Source organism: Ilyonectria robusta (assembly GCF_021365365.1).
Source record: "Ilyonectria robusta strain PMI_751 chromosome Unknown BGZ61scaffold_2, whole genome shotgun sequence".
Taxonomy (NCBI): domain Eukaryota; kingdom Fungi; phylum Ascomycota; class Sordariomycetes; order Hypocreales; family Nectriaceae; genus Ilyonectria; species Ilyonectria robusta.
In genome coordinates, this window is record NW_025764436.1 from 115094 (window position 1) to 130891 (window position 15798).

General features: G+C 55.0%; 6 protein-coding genes across 6 annotated transcripts; 2 read left to right on the forward strand and 4 right to left on the reverse strand.

Annotated features, from left to right (window-relative positions):
• Window positions 1-37: 37 nt before the first annotated feature.
• On the reverse strand, window positions 38-4239 carry BGZ61DRAFT_512852 (Mad3/BUB1 homology region 1-domain-containing protein). Its single transcript, XM_046252160.1, has 3 exons — window positions 3085-4239; window positions 2487-2997; window positions 38-2433 (listed from the first exon to the last, which is right to left on the reverse strand). Exons 1-3 carry the CDS (start codon window positions 4063-4065, stop codon window positions 269-271), a joined length of 3657 nt encoding a protein of 1218 aa, XP_046110189.1. The 5' UTR covers window positions 4066-4239; the 3' UTR covers window positions 38-268.
• A 308-nt stretch (window positions 4240-4547) lies between these two features.
• BGZ61DRAFT_341629 (enolase) lies at window positions 4548-6085 on the reverse strand (the record flags this gene model as incomplete). Its single annotated transcript, XM_046239430.1, has 5 exons — window positions 4548-5343; window positions 5396-5446; window positions 5503-5594; window positions 5647-5900; window positions 5962-6085. 5 exons carry the CDS (start codon window positions 6083-6085, stop codon window positions 4548-4550), a joined length of 1317 nt encoding a protein of 438 aa, XP_046110190.1.
• Window positions 6086-8135: 2050 nt separating this feature from the next.
• BGZ61DRAFT_340994 (pre-rRNA-processing protein) lies at window positions 8136-9017 on the reverse strand (the record flags this gene model as incomplete). The annotated part of the gene is made up of 3 exons (XM_046239364.1): window positions 8136-8693; window positions 8746-8891; window positions 8948-9017. The coding sequence occupies 3 exons, from the start codon at window positions 9015-9017 to the stop codon at window positions 8136-8138; spliced, it is 774 nt and encodes a 257-aa protein (XP_046110191.1).
• A 1004-nt stretch (window positions 9018-10021) lies between these two features.
• BGZ61DRAFT_339969 (mitochondrial distribution and morphology protein family 31/32) lies at window positions 10022-11694 on the forward strand (the record flags this gene model as incomplete). Its single annotated transcript, XM_046239268.1, has 2 exons — window positions 10022-10253; window positions 10307-11694. The coding sequence occupies 2 exons, from the start codon at window positions 10022-10024 to the stop codon at window positions 11692-11694; spliced, it is 1620 nt and encodes a 539-aa protein (XP_046110192.1).
• A 409-nt stretch (window positions 11695-12103) lies between these two features.
• Window positions 12104-12519, forward strand: BGZ61DRAFT_78280 (uncharacterized protein). Its single transcript, XM_046257087.1, has one exon. The coding sequence runs from the start codon at window positions 12200-12202 to the stop codon at window positions 12416-12418; it is 219 nt and encodes a 72-aa protein (XP_046110193.1). The 5' UTR covers window positions 12104-12199; the 3' UTR covers window positions 12419-12519.
• A 101-nt stretch (window positions 12520-12620) lies between these two features.
• BGZ61DRAFT_471851 (eukaryotic translation initiation factor 3 subunit J) lies at window positions 12621-13662 on the reverse strand (the record flags this gene model as incomplete). The annotated part of the gene is made up of 3 exons (XM_046248264.1): window positions 12621-13325; window positions 13396-13499; window positions 13644-13662. 3 exons carry the CDS (start codon window positions 13660-13662, stop codon window positions 12621-12623), a joined length of 828 nt encoding a protein of 275 aa, XP_046110194.1.
• Between the last annotated feature and the right edge of the window lie 2136 nt (window positions 13663-15798).

A 15798-nucleotide genomic window follows, 5' to 3' on the forward strand; every position in this document is an offset into this window, starting at 1 on the left:
CTCAAGAGGGTTTGAGATCGCAGTGTAATAAATATTAAAGGGGAGTGTATATGTGCACGTATAGTATCTTGACGGAGGGTATTTCATTATGCATACAATTCTCTTCACCCGAGAGCGAGGGAAAGACATCAAAAAGGACAACCGGGGCCACACAATCCAAACAAAACTCGACGCTTCTATCCCATTCCGACCTCCACAACGCCAAGCCATAACAGCGATAACATCATCCACCCATCCTTTAACGACTCCTCTTCTCCTCTTCTCCTCTTTACTTGCGGCTCCTGGCAAACGCCTCAAGCTTGGTGACCAGGGACTTGAGCCCGACGCCCCTCTCGCAGTTGGCCTCGAGCCACGCCTCCATGCGCTCGCGGACAGCGCGCATAGAGCGCAGAACGGGCATGGTGGCGCCATCTTCGGCGGCGACAAACGAGCCCGGGTTCAGCAGCAGCTCGAAGCAGTCGGCCCACAGGTCCGTCTGCCAGTAGCGCTTGAGGCTCTCACGGATGCGGTACTTGCGTCCCGTCTTGCCGAGACCGCCCTGGTCGCAGCGCACCGTCTCGATGTACTTGCCGAAGAGCAGGCAGTGGATGGTGCCGGCTAGGCCGTGGTAGTCGATCTGCCACGTCCACGGGCGGCCCTCGCGCATCTCGGCACAGTCTTGCGCGCTCGTCTTCCAGTCGGCGATGAACTCGACGTCGGGGACAAAGGCGCGCATGTCGATGCCGCGGCCAAAGTCGATGAGCACGACGCCCCGCGACGACCACCCGCCGCTGCCGTCGGTGTGCCATTGGCTGGCGAGGGAGTCGCCTGGCATTGCGTCCAGGCGGAGCAGACAGTTGTCTGCCTTCAAGTCACCGTGGAGGACACCCTTGGAGTGCAGCGCCTCGACGGTTCGCATCAGCTCAACGGTGAAGAACATGGCCAGCTGCTCGTCCATGACGGCAGAGGGCTCGCCTCGGAACCAGTTGACGACATCCAGCAGGGTGCCGTGAGGGTGATAGGGTAGGAAGAGGAATGCCTCGTCTTGGTAGAGATGCATCTCGTGAGCTACGGAGAGCGACGCCGACGCGCGATGCTGTGGTCCTAGCCGAGTGTGAGCCACGCGCATCATGTGGAACTCCCAGGGCGTCGGTGGCGTCTCCATCTTCAGGGCTTCAATCTCGTTGCGATGGTTGACGGCAAAAGCACCCTTGCCCATGGCCACCATCGCGTTCTCATCGTTCTCATCCTGCGGACACGAGTTCTCTACGAGGTAGACAGGGGCAAAGGCACCGGCGCCGAGCTCCTTCTTCACCGTGTATATAGACTTGGTGTTGGGGAACTCGATCACAACGGGCGTCGTCACGGGTCCAGTCCTGTCGGCGCCAGCTTTGCTGGCTTTAGTCAGGGCTTTGGCGAACCTGCGAATCTCACCACCGCGCTCGAACTTGTCCTGTCGGTGGTCGTAGAAGCCAGCATAAGAGTTGAGTGGGGGCTGCATGTTGGCGATAATCTCGGAGCGCACCGCTTCATCAACGGGGTTGCACTGAACGTCCTTGATAATGGGGCCCTTGGGAGGCAGCGGCTTGGAAGGAATGGCCTTTCCTAGAGGCCCGACCGACTTGGGAGCCAAGGGCGCAGAGATCTTGGGTGTCGGGCGAGCATCATTGACGATCTCGCGTAAGGGGCTGCTCATGGGCTCAAGATCCGAGCTCTCCTCTTCGTCCAGTATTGATGCTTCGTCTCGCTTGCAAGGCGTTTTGTACTGGTCAGCTCTATAAACATCGAGAGAAATCTCGGTCCGTTCCGTGATGGGAGTCATAAAGGGTAGTCGGTTGTTGGCCGCCTCGACCGGATCCCTATATGGCCGAGTTGGCGGATCGTAATCCTCAGGAGGGATGGGGATGAACGAGGTCAGTGTTATAGGGGAGAAATCCCCTGACGCGGGGGTTCCGGCTTCCTCATCCTCTTCTGCATCTTCATCCTCTTCTTCCTGAGACCTAGTCACCTCTCCCAGGGATCCAGACTGCTCCGGCTCGGGAATACCGGCATCGATCAAATCAGACACCTGAGTGTTGTCGAGCTCGCCTTCAGGTACATCCCCGTCAATATCTGGGACATGCCTGCGGGTTGAGAAATCAGACCATTCGCTGACACTTTTAACCTCGGACGTCTCATCGCCAGCCTCATCGTCACCAACTTCATCGTCATCAACCTCACTAGCATCGATCTGTCTGGTGGTACATGTACTTTCAGCGTCAGTGGTGTAGTTGTCGTCACTCTCGTAATCATCCTCGTCAGCACTCTCCTCCTCCAGACCAGCGGGCTTGAGGGGAGCATTGAAAATGTCGTAGATGTCGTCAGTGGCAGATTTGGTGTGGAGGGTCATGGTGGGCTCGGAGGTGTTCTTCTTGCGAAGTTTTGGCCTGGATGGTGAGTCGAGCTTTGCCTTGACTGTTCAAATTGTTAGTTTCTCAAAGAGCAGACAGCTTCACCACGATGCTTACTGATTTGGGTCTCATTGACCTCAATCACTTTCTTCTTCTTTCCTCCTCGTGGTGCACGAGGCTGCTCCATTACAGCGCCATTCTCGTCATAATGAACAGAGTCCTGATGAATGACTAGCTTCTGACCGACTCCCTTGCTGATCTCCTCGGCATCTCTCAAGGGAACAAGAACTGGCTCCGAGACAAAGTTCTCGTCATAATGAACATGGTCTTGGCGAATGACCAGCTTTTGACCGGTTCCCTTGCTGATCTCCTCAATATCTCTCAAGGGAACAAAAACTGGCTCCGCGACAAGGTTCTCGTCAATCGACTCGTCCTCCCAAGCGCAGTCTAACCAACCTCGGTTGCCAGCTATGATCTCTTCAAAGCTGAGTTCAGTACCCTGTTCCTCTGGTGTTGGGTATATGGCAGCTAGGTCAACAAAAACTCGTTCCTTCTTCCCCGTTTGAGGGTGAACGGAAATTTGGCACTTGGACGGAACAACTACAATGTTCTGAATTTGTGAAAGAGACTGTATTACATGAACACCAATATATCCATCATTAGTCCTATGACCATCAACATTTGGGCGATTAGGGGAAGCGAGATAGCCACTTACCAGATCCCTAAACACTGCCATCTTGGGAGCAGCGCTCTTCTTTCCACCAGCCTTTAGTGTTTCACCCGCCCAGGGTTTTGCCTCCACAACGTTTTCCTTCTTTCGATCCGCCAGGGATCCGATGGTGTCCCATCCCTTCGAGCTTGGTCCTCGCGAGGACATCGCACTTGGCTGAGCATCAGTATCCGAAAAGATGGCCAGCTTGGACTTGGCCGGCTTCGAGCCTCCTCCGCTGGCTGGTCGTGGTGCCTGCGGATCTGCAGGCCGCGAGGCGGCAGAGAAGGGATCTACCTTGGCTGCCAGGGCAGGTCGGATGGAAGGTAGAGCAGGAGATGATGGCTCGTCCGCGACATCTGGCTGCTGGGCTAGCCTCTCCTCGAACTCCTTGAACTTGCGCAGGAGCCGCTGAACTGGTCGAGCCTCGCGCTCGATGCCCAACTTGTAGACCTCCTCCGCCTGAGCCCATCGCGAGGCGCCCTCAAGCCAAGCGGCATACTCTTCGTAGTATAGGGCGAGGCCCTCGCCAATGCTTTGTCGGGAGAGGAACATGTACGTCTCCCGAGGCGAATCGGAGAAGAAGTGAATGTAGTGCACCCAGAGCTTGAGGTATCTAGGATCGTTCTTGTATTGGGGTGCGCCGATGAACGCCTTGGTTGCGCGCTCAAGCAGTGTATGAAGCTGTGACTGAGGAGTTGCTTGGGCGGAGGGATATGCGTCTAGCGTCCAACGCACATATCGGTCAAAGACGTCAAGAGGGTCGTCCGACTCTGCAATGTTGTCGACCTCAGCCTCGTACTCGGCACGGATGCAGTCGTTGACATTTCGCGTATCGGAGGGTGTCGGCGTTGCGCGCTTGTGAAGGGGGGAGGGCGAATACAGTTCCGCCAGCTTCTTGGCTGAACGGCCGCCAGGCAATGACTGAATGTTCTCCTTCTGCCCCTCGATCAAGTCGAAGTTGATCAGATCTTCTGAAGCTGCCATGTTGGGTTAGTACTCGCGTCGAATGAGAAGCATCGACTTCTCAAAAGCAGCTGTCGAGTATCACGATCGGTTGGTGTGTTGTTAATGAAGTGGGTTGAACCGTGGGGTGCTTGCCCCGGTCGGGAAATGTTGATGTTATCATGCATTTGCGTGGCACCGTTGCTGTGCCAACAGCCACAAGGGGCTGACGGTACGTACCCTGACTTCTGAACCCCACCCTTCGCCTGACGCATGCGATGCCTAACATGCAAGTCTAATACACAATTACGTAGTGGCAGCGAACAAAATCAATTCACAACATGTTGTAAAGGAACGCGTCTTGAACTCAAACGAGGTATTTTTTTCATTGATACGAGCCTAAATCACTTTTGTTTCGGCCTCTATTACTTTCAATTTTGCCTCTTGGAATACCATCCCACGCGCTCCGACGCTAAGGACCCAAAGGCAGTTGTTCTGTTTTGATAAGAGAGCTCAGTCCCCATTTACAGGTTGACAGAGTTGCGGAACTTGGCACCGGGGTAGATGGCCTCGCCCGCGAGCTCCTCCTCAATGCGGAGGATCTGGTTAAGCTTGGCCAGACGCTCAGATCGGGCGGGGGCACCGGTCTTGATCTCACCAGCTCGGAGACCAACAGCAATGTCGGCAATGGTGACATCCTCGGTCTCACCAGATCGGTGAGAGACCATGACACCCCAGCCGTCGGCGTAGGAGTCCTTGGCGGCCTGGATGGACTCGGTCAGGGTACCGATCTGGTTGACCTTGAGAAGGAGAGCGTTGCAAGACTTGAGCTCAATGGCCTTCTTGATGCGGAGAGGGTTGGTGACGGTCAAGTCATCACCGACAACCTGGATGTCCTGAGCCTTGGAGAAGTAGCTCCAGGCCTCCCAGTCGTCCTCGGCGAAGGGGTCCTCGATGGAGACAATAGGGTACTTCTTGCAGAGCTCACCGTAGAGAGCAGCGAGCTCCTCATAGGTGATCCACTTGGTGGGGTCGCTGTCGGGGTTCTTGAAGTCAAGGTCGTACTTCTTCTCCTCCTCCTTGTAGAACTCGCTGGAAGCAACGTCCATGGCAATCTTCATCTGGCCAGTGTAGCCAACTTGCTCAATGGCATCGGTGATGAGCTCGAGAGCCTCCTCGGCGGTCTGGATATCGGGGGCAACACCACCCTCGTCACCGACGTTGCCGGCGGACTGACCGTAGCGCTTCTTGGCCAAACCCTTGAGGGCCTGGTAGACCTCAGCACCCTGGCGAAGAGCCTCAGAGAAGGTAGGGGCATCACTACACGACGTTAGCAAGCTTGCCCAGTTGGGCGATGGAAGGTGCTACTTACGTGGGGACAATCATGAACTCTTGGAAGGCAAGACGGCCACCGGCGTGGGAGCTAACAAGACATGTCAGTACAAGGTTATCGGTTCGCGTTGCATAGGGAGAGCTTACCCGCCGTTGAGAACGTTCATGAAGGGAACGGGGAGGACATAGGGCTTCTTGGTTCCGGCAAGGTCGGAAACGTGGGCGTACAGAGGAACACCCTGCTGCAGGTTAGCACATGGGAAAACCGCCCAAGAGGGATCTGTAACTGACCTTCTCGGCGGCACCGGCCTTGGCGACGGCCAGAGAAACACCGAGGATGGCGTTGGCACCGAGCTTGGTCTTGTTGGGGGTACCGTCGAGCTCGTTAAGGAAGGCATCGACAGCGGACTGGTCCTTGACATCAATGTTCTTCTCGATCAGGGCGGGGGCAATGACGGTGTTGACGTTGTCGACGGCCTTGGTGACGCCCTTGCCGCCCCACTTGGTCTTGTCGCCATCTCGGAGCTCGCAGGCCTCGTGCTGGCCTAGATAATGTGTTACTTTGACTGTAGCATGCAGGAAGATCCGGGGAGGATCGGGACGAACCGGTAGAGGCGCCAGAGGGGACAATGGCACGGTGGAGACCGGTCTCGGTAACGACGTCAACCTCGACGGTGGGGTTACCGCGGGAGTCGTAGACGGAACGAGCGAAGACCTTGGTGATGGCCATTTTGAAAGGTGGTGTGATGGGTGCGTTGATGGAGTGGTACTAGAGGATGGGCTGATGTATTAGTCGATGGAGGTTCGTGCGTAGATTGCTGCGAACAGAAGATGGGGTGAGGGAGGAAGGAAGAGCTGGAAGGAGGAGAAAAGGTGGGAGAGGAAGATATGGGAATCAAGAATTTCGGGCGGGCTATTGCGCGGCGAAATAAATGACTGGTGTGGACAACGGGGCGGCTGGAATATGCCTCAACTCAACAACAGTGTTTTTGGTGTTGCTCATCAGATAGCACCAAGCTGTTTTGGTGGGGTAAATTTGGGCGAGCACGGCGAGCATGGCGGGGAAGGAGGGGGCAGCAGGGCAGAATTGGGCGGCGGCTGGTAGGGGAGGCAAGGTGAGGGAAGGAGGGGCAGGAAGCTCGAGCTCACTCACCTTGAGAAGCGTGGGATAGTGTGAGGGCAGAACCGACAAGGAGGAGTCTGGTCTGGGAGGGAGGGATGAAGAACAGAGGGAAGAGTGAAGAAGAGGGACGAGGATGTGGCGAGAGTTTATATGAAAACGGGAGAGGAGAGGAGGAGAAGGAGAGATGAGCAAACGGTCGATGACACGAAAGATGTACTCACGCACTCTCCCGCTCTCCGTCCTCCGTTTGGCGCGGGCACGTTGCTACAGCTGCGACTCGCTGCGCTGCGCAGGACATGACAGCACGGCACAGGTCAGGATAACTCGACGAGGTGGGGCAGCAGGTTCGATGGAGGGGAGGGGAGGGGTGAAAATGATCTCACAATCTCGCACCAGCTGTTAGAGGGGTACCCCTGTCGCGACCATGGTGAGGCGGTCGCCAAGAGTACCCCGCTACGCATGCCACCCACGATGCCACGATGCGGTAGTTATCTGGTATCTGGTGTAAGGTAAGGCAATGTACCTATCTCTGCTCCCTGCTTAGATACCCTCCTCCCACGACCCTCCCACCTTGGCCCTCGCCACTACCAAGTGCACATCCCACCACCTCCACCACCTCCACCGACCTCACCAATAGGGTTCACCTCGGAGGGTTAATGGGCTGGAAAGCTCATCTCCTCACTTCTCACCTGTCCTGACGCCTTATACGCCGAACTTTCATTAAGCATGCAAGCACCCAAGCACCCACGCATGTCCCTACTCACACACACCACTTGCCCACCACACACCACTTCACATACACGCACGCACGCACGCACGCACGCACGTATGCGCCCAGCCAACCCCAATCCACGGCCAACCCACTCGGCCAGCCCATCCCATGCACTCGGCGCCGCCCACGTAGCCAGCCATTCCCTTGCTTGCCTCGTTCCCTCCCTCGTTCCCTCTCTCGCTCCCTCCCGTTCGTTCCCGGGCATGCGGCCCTTCCCTCGCTTGTTCCAGCCTTCCTGGGTTCCAGCTCTCACCGTGCCCGGCTGAGGGGCCTCTTCCGGTTGGACAATCCCCCGTCCCGATCGGAAACTAGGAGGGGGACACCCGGGACGACACCTGGAAGATGGCCGCGGGCCTCCGTAGTCCCGGGAACCTGCATGGGCCATGGAGAGATACGGAGCCGCGTCCAACCACGCATTTGGACCTCGGACGTTGTTAAAACAGTCGGTCAGCGAACGAGTATCAGTCGATGCAATGACGGGACCTGGATGGACAGGGCGCCTGCGCAAGAGCTACGAGTGGACAGATGCCTTTGCACATCGATGGCCGGCGCCTCTGCAACTCCCCGGTTCTAGACGAGTAGTACTACCGAGCTTCGGCGAGACCATCACCCCCTTTCCACGTTTTCGTGTTAATGCCACTGCCCGTCCGAGATATAGGGTGTCTGTTTGCGTTATCAAATGGCCACAAACAGCACATCACGGCAGCCGCGAGAACATGTCAGTCCAGTTATGTGTGTGGGTATCCACGAAACATCAAATTGATCATCCCAATATATCGTTATCGACATGCCATGCCTTGCCTCTTTTCAAGGAGCCCGGAACTTAGAATCATAAATGCTCCCCGCCCAAACGCCGGATCAACCCAAGTCTATCGCTAGCACCAGCTAGAAGCGCTCCTTCATGCGCGCAGCCACCGTCCTCAAGTTGCCGTAGACCTTTCCAGGAGGCTTTCCGAGAATCAAGCTGACGACTGATTCCCGAGCAATGTGAATGTTCTTGAATCCACCCAAAATGTGGATCTTGGAGTCAGCAAGCACAATTCGGGTCCGGCTGGCGTTCTCAATCGCAAACTTGGTCTTTCCGTCCTTGCCGGCAATACGACCAATAGCTCGAGCCCCGCTATCGCCGTGCATCGTCCTCACATCCTTGATCTCAAAGGTCTCGATGTAGAGGTCGTCTAGTCGGAGCAGGGCAATGGCGTCGTCCACATCGAAGCCAAGGGTGAAGGCCTTGACAAAGTCCTCGCCCTTTTGAAGCGCACCTGTATCCGAAGTGTGCTTTGAGGTCCTCAGCTCAACAGTCTTTCGCTTGATGTTCATTCGGCATTGCAGCTTCAGGTGCTCGACAAGGGGAGGGTAGATGGTCGGCCACGACTTCTTCAGCGGTGTCATTCGGTGAGGGGGGATAGGGATCTTGCGAGTCTCGACTCGGGTAACCGGGTCCTGCGATCAAAGTTAGAACTGTAGTCTCCCAGTCCATTTGACATGATCTTACAATGTCTTTGGCCGGCGCAAATCGAGGCCGTCCCTCCTCATCGATGGCCATACCATCGTCGCTGCTGCCCTCTTCCACAACCGCAAAGGCGCTGCCATCCTCCGGCAGAGTGTCTGGCGCATCTAGCAGGAATTCCTCATCGTTATCTGGACGGGATATCAGCACAGGTGGAGGCGTCGGTTGGACTTGGAAAGGTTTTTACCTGCTGGGAGTGGAACACTGGTGGCAAGCGGGGTATCCTCCGCCTGCTTCAGGGCGGTTGGCGCGGGCATTTTGACGGCAACCACGGAATATAAACAAGAGTTGAGTGACGAGGAAAGGCGACAGGACCGCAGGTAGGATTTTTCGAGGCGCGCAACAGACAAAAAAAATCGTGGTCGGGATTACATCAAAGTATGAAGGTCTGTGGTGGGGGCTCGAAGGCAACTTTCACACACCGATCAAAATTTGTGGTTTCTTATCGTGACTTATCCATTGGCCCGGCCCCGAGACTGCGGCGGCGCGTCATGGAGTGACTTTTCCATGGCTGGTGCGACGGCTTGCATTGCGGAACTAGCTGCCAACTCCTCCCACTCCCACTCCAACCTTGCTCCTCCAACCCTCGCCGCGAGGAACTTGCTCCGTCATATATCTGGTGTCATTTTTGTCCTGGAGGTGGGCACCATGTACTGGCATGATGGCTAAGGGCATTCCCTCACTTCCCATATGGCGCCGCTTCGGGACATCCATCTCCACTATATCCGAATCCTCGCCCACTCTCCGCGTCTTCGCATCACCTGGTCGATCATCGCCAGCGTCACCAACGCCAATCAAATCCTCAACGCACCGATCCATACATAATAAGGCGACATGGGAACCCCTCATCCCAGATCGGGGCCTCGGAACATGCACAGCCGGGCTCCCGACCCCAGTTCGTCAAAGGCTTCTGGGGCTTCCAAGGATCACCTTTGCTGGGCGCCCAATCCTTCTTTCAAATACACAAGGCACAAGCTACGATTCGGCTCGCTCACCTCCCTGGATGCGGCAGCATAGGTGTTATAGCGATGATGGAAAAGCGCCCAGATGTTCCTGTGGGAAGGGAGTTGCGGAAAAGCATCCCGAGGAGGCAAAGATTGTGAATCATGTCAGGAAACCCGAAAACGCAGATCCAAAGGAAGCACTAAAAGGAAAACCAAACGATATACCCGAAGTCGAAAAACTGGTCGCATCTGATGCAGATTCCGAATCAATCGCCTCGTCCATGTCCAAGTACTTACATCTTCCACATCTACCGAAGATGCCCCATCGGCCAACCAAGGAAGAACTTCTGGCCGCGGCCAATGGGTTCTGGGATAGATCTAAGGTTCGACTAAAGTGGATGTCAATCAGGAGCATGAGACCCTGGAATGCTGATGAATGGGGTGCATTTGTATCATGGTTCATGCTGGGTCACATTGTCTGGATTCTTTTGGGGACTACGACCTTCTTCTCCATCGTCATCCTTTCCATCAACACCGTACTTGCTCAAGGTATGGCACGTCTCATCGTGAGCTAGTCTGAATGTTTGCTAAACAAATCATAGAAACCCTGGCCCAGTGGATTGGCGACTACCTGACTCAATCTGCCGGTATCACAGTCATCTTCGAGTCTGCCATTGTCCCCAAATGGGGCGATGGCGTCATTTCCTTTCGAAATGTGTTTGTCTCTCGCCGGCCAGGCCAAGGCGAATCGTCGGTCAGCAAGGGATCCTCAGATGCCGCCGCGGTTGCCGCCGCAGACCGACTGGCAAAACCAGATAGCTCCGCTGAAGAAGACGACGGCAACTACACCCAATTTGATGTAACCATTGCAACTGTCAATGTTACATTGTCTTTTCTAAACTGGTGGAATGGGAAAGGCCTCTTGCAAGACGTTGAGGTCAAGGGCGTTCGAGGCGTTATCGACCGAACCTCCGTGGTCTGGCCCCAACAGTTACTCCCCCCGTTGTCTTACCGCCACGAACATCAACCCGGAGACTTTGAGATTGAAAAATTCAAGATGGAGGATCTCTTGCTCACCGTTCATCAACCTGCTGGCTTCCGTCCATTTTCAGTCAGCATCTTCTCATGCGAGCTGCCACAACTGCGAAAACAGTGGCTCTTTTACGATTTTCTCTCTGCCAACCACATGTCTGGCTCCTTCGATGGCTCGCTATTCACGATCCATCCTCGACAGGTTCATGGTGTCGTTCCCAGTCAAGATCAAGCCTCGGTATTGGGATTTGGGGACCCCAAGGCTTGGAAGAAGTTCAGTAGACTTCGAATTGATGGCCTGAAGATTGACCATCTCAACCGCGGGGTTGAGGGACCCTTTGGGTGGATCTACGAGGGGAACGTCGACATTGTGGCAGATGTCATGTTCCCGGCTGATACTGACGAGGGAATTACCAAGGTCATGACGGACTTTTATGATCAACTTGAAGAAGTCGTCATCCAGAATCGTCACCGATTTCTCAGGAACGTTAGAGAGCAAGCTCCTGCGCTCCTCACCTCCGGTCACCTCGCAGACTCTGGTCTGGACCAGAGCGAGGATCTACCGGAGACGACACCCCTCGACGACGAACGTCGGTATCTGATCATGGACCTCCGCATTCACATGAACGATGTCAAAGCCGCGGTGCCCTTGTTCACCAAGGATATGTCATACGTGAACCAGGCCCTGGTGCGCCCCATTGTGGCATACATCAATGCGAAGAAGACCTACATTCCGATTGGCTGCCGCATCGTCAAGCGAGCTAGCGACTTTGAAGGCAGCTGGTCCATCTTTGACTGCGGACTCATGAATGACATGTCCGCCGAGACTTACGTGGCCTTTGCCAAGGACGTCGAGGACCAGCAAAGTCGCGTCCGACGATTCAAGAAGGTCGGTTTCTGGACGCTATCTCTAGCCGTCCACGCCCTCTTCATGGGAATGGCGGGCAACGTCGTTTGAGCCGATTACCAGCTTACCCTACTATACTCTACTCTATTGCTTTTGGTTCTGTTTTGCTTTGAGACGAGGCATTGACAAACCTACGGACGACGCAGCACATATTTATTTGGGACGGGACGGGACGGGACGGAATGTGACAATGTAAACGGAAAGGATAAGGCGTCGGGTTTGTGCAGGACGGGATATTTCCCGAGGAGTTCAACGGGTTTGATTTTTGAATGAAGAATTGTCCCATAATGGCCATCAGAGTCCCTACTCCAGGTGGCCATGATGACGGCTGATGAAGATACCCCTGCTACGCCCGGCATGTTCATCAAGAGAGCGCCAAGTGTGCATTGTGCAAGTAGATACGTTTGGACATCTGCATGACATTGCAGAGATTTTGACTTAGAATCAATCAGATGTATGTTTGCGTTCTAAAGGTCCTCAAATGATCAGGCTGTGAGGAATCAGCCGCGGGGATACAAGATCCCGGCACGGTTGACAGAGTCTTGTCTAAACGCCTATGCAAACGCAGATGCATGAAAGGACCATGTGCAGATCCAAGCAAAACCCACTCCTATCCGAAATCCCTTATTCTCGCTTGATTCGTCACCATCCAATCACCATTACCTCTCCCTCCAACCACACCACCCTCCCGACGCCTTCCAGGCACTGCCCCGACACCTGCCTGTGGCTGGGCGTATCGAGGCGGAGCCATGGAAATCGGCGTGCAGGAGGATAGTTTCGTCGAGATGTTGCATCTTCCCATATAGGGAAGGGGTAGGCTCGCTAGGCGCGGCCTGAGATGCACAGCCCGGCACTGATGATGTTGGCGCCGTGTAAGTGATGGAGGTGTCGCATGGCTCTGTGGCCGTATAGAAAGCCGCTTCACATAAAATCATCACTGAGGACATGGTTAGTATCACATATGGTCTTGTTATGAATCATGGGGGTACGAACTCTCCAAAGCCGTCGTCGTCGTACGCGGCGGTATCAGCAGCGTTGGCACGGCCGGTGACAAGGGAAGTCTTCGTCTTGGCGGCCTTGGTCTTCTTACCGCCCTTATCGGCAGCTTTCTCCTCCTTCATTTTCTCGTTGCCGAGAGCAGTGAGACCGCTGGCGAGCTTCTTGATCTGGTCGCTGGGCATATCACGAGCCAAGGTCTTGGTGAACTCCTGAAGGAAGAGGCTGTAGTGAGCCTTCTTAGAGTGGGCCGCGATGACGGGGCCAACAGTTATGCGAAGGAGTTCGAACTGGGCCTTTGTCTTGGGGTCGAAGAGGGGCAGCTTGGCGATATCAACAGTCTTGGTAGGGTCCTTGCTGTCGATGACGACGGCAGCAGTCTTGGTCTTAGCACGGCCAGCGCTCAAACCAGCGTCTCCAAACATGTCGGCGGCGTGGGCCAAATCCGCATCCTGCTCGGTTCGGCGGAGACGTTCACGGCGCTCGGCCTCCGTCTCATCTTCATAGTCTTCATCATCGTCCAAGACAGCCTGAACGGCACGCTTGGCCTTGAGCTGCGCGATGCGCTCACCCTTGGGCACCTTCTTGGCGGCAGCCTCGGCATCAGCCTTGGCCTTGGCTTCGGCAGCCTTCTTAGCCTTCTCGGCTTCTGCCTCGGAGTCATCGGCATCCCACGAGTCGAGGACCTGGTGATGGTAAAAATGTGATCAGTTTGGGAGTTATGGTATAAAGGGGGGTGCGCGATATGTGACTTACATCGCTGTCATCCTCTTCGTCGTCAAACTTGCGGCGAGCGGCGGCACCCGGAACACCAACGGCGGGAGTGGAACTCGAGCTATCAGAGTCGCTCTCCTCGTCGTCTACAGAAGAACCAAGTTAGCTGGAGGTTGCGAGATAAATGGAGGAAGGCCCCACGGATGGGAGGGGAGGAAAGAGAATCTCTGAAGGAACGATGATAGTGCATTCTGGGGAGCGCAGTAAATAGGAGAGTGGCAATGTCTTACCCCATTGCTTAGGAGGCATGATATCGGTCGTGGAAATGTGATGGATTTTGGTGTAAATTTGTGTGGGCTCGAGTCGTTCGGTCGTGGGCGTCAGAACTGTTTCGGATCGAGATGGATCGAGTCGTGATTTGACTGGGACAGACAGAAACCGGGAGCGAGGTTTAGAGGCGACGGTAGGGCCGGTTCTGGGAGGAGAGGAGGAGGATGTTTGTGGTTGGATCCGAGAAAGGTGGAAGGGAAAGAAAGAGAGGAGAGGGTTAAGTTCGGGTCAGGCACAAAGGCACGAAGTAGAGGCACCCAATGATGGCTGTGACTGTGGCCGCCTGAACCCGATGAACGGCACGAGGGGGGCCACCGAAGGACAAGAAGCAAGGAAGGAGGGGCATCATTTGGGGCATCCCACTCCGTGCTTGGAGGGGTAAATTCTTTTTTTTTTTTTGGCGCTTTTTCCTCCTTGTAGCGCGTCGCCTTCTAAATAATTACCAAAACTTTGCGCGCATACGTCCAGACGTTTATTGCGAGGCTGGCATCATAACGATGGTGCCGCGCATGGCGTTCATCACCATGAACAGTTGGCATTTCCATTCCATGCCTCCATTCTAAGGTTTCCCTCTCGGAGGGTCGCGTCCTTTATAGATAATTCTTAGTCCATAGAAAGGAAGAACATCCACATCCACATCCACATCCATGCTGGTCGCCACTAATAGACGCATTCCCCCACCAACAGGTGTCCCACCCGCCAAAAAAGCTGTCCCGAAGACGGCCCGCCAAGATCTCCCCAGTTGCACGGGGGGGGGGGGCCGTTACCATGGCCAAAGAATCAAGGTCGCCGACTTGATGAGGCATTTGCCATGCTCAGCACTGGCCTTCGGGGACCATGATATGGCTGATGACTCACCTGTTGCGCAAGTCGAATCTTGTCACCGGGGTCCATTTATGGGTATCCACCCTCATTCCGTGCGGCCCCTTGCGGCCACTGCGGCATGCGGTCATGACAGCCCGCTTTGTTGTTTATTCATGTTGTTCATAATTACTTGAATGTCGGGGACAGAGAAGGAGAAATGGAGAAAGGGTGCGAGTGCGAGATGATGCTATCCAAGTCGACATTGAATGGACACTGGCGCCTTCGCTTGCTGCTTACTATGTAGTACACATGGTGCTGGGGAAAAAACGTTACACAACACAACGGCCATCCCGAATATGAGGTGTGCTATCCTGTGCAGACACTCTCCGCAACCCAACGGAACTCATGGCCCTCCGTCAATCTCTCTATACGTGCTGCCCGGATCAAGCAAGGCACAATTTTTTCTACCCTGAAGGTGTTTTTATTCTCTTTTAGCACAATGTCCCATTTTCCAGATCCCTGGCAAGGAGCAGGGCTCATGATGTCTTGTTCCAAGGCGGATGTTGATGAATTTCATGTCATGATGTCCTTGCATCAATGCATGCGATGCTAGCGGGAAGTTTCGTATCTCCCCTGACACAGCCGTTACTATGTCCGTATGGATCCTAATTCAAAAAGCCTCAAACCAGTAATCATGATTCCTCAGCATGAACAATTACGAATTCATTACCCTGATGGGCAGTAGGTTCATCCTTATCCACAGTTCAATAAGTGAGCTGAGGCGTGTGTAGATAGCCAATCCATGGCTGCCCCCATGTTCCAGTGTACCCATGACCATCACGGTCCCGTTCCCTCGTCAAATCACAGATGGTCAAATCAAGGATGACCTCGCGGCTTCGCTTCGCAGCGAGAAGTGAGCGCGAGGTGAGACGGGCTCTCTTTTTTCGTGTTAAACTTGCTCTGGAGGATCCATCTCCGCCAAGCCCCGACTCGTTGGAATGACACAAATAGTTTATCCTATTTGGGGCATCCGTCCCTGAATCCGACCCAGTCCGACGGCGTATGCTCAGCAACAAAGCCTACTTCCGACTCCTCCCGACGGCACCCTCTCACGTGGCCACCCAAATAAGCCTGTGACGAACGCCCAGCTCGTCCTTGAGCCTCACGGCCCGCCGCCCGCAATTCGGTGCCGCCGCCGCCGCCGCCTCCTCGGAGAAGCTCAGGGCTCACCGAGGCCATCCGGTCTGTCTTCGTGGGCTCGTGTAGCGTCTAGTCAGCGAGGTTTCTGCTAGCGCGTATGCATTCCGCTCA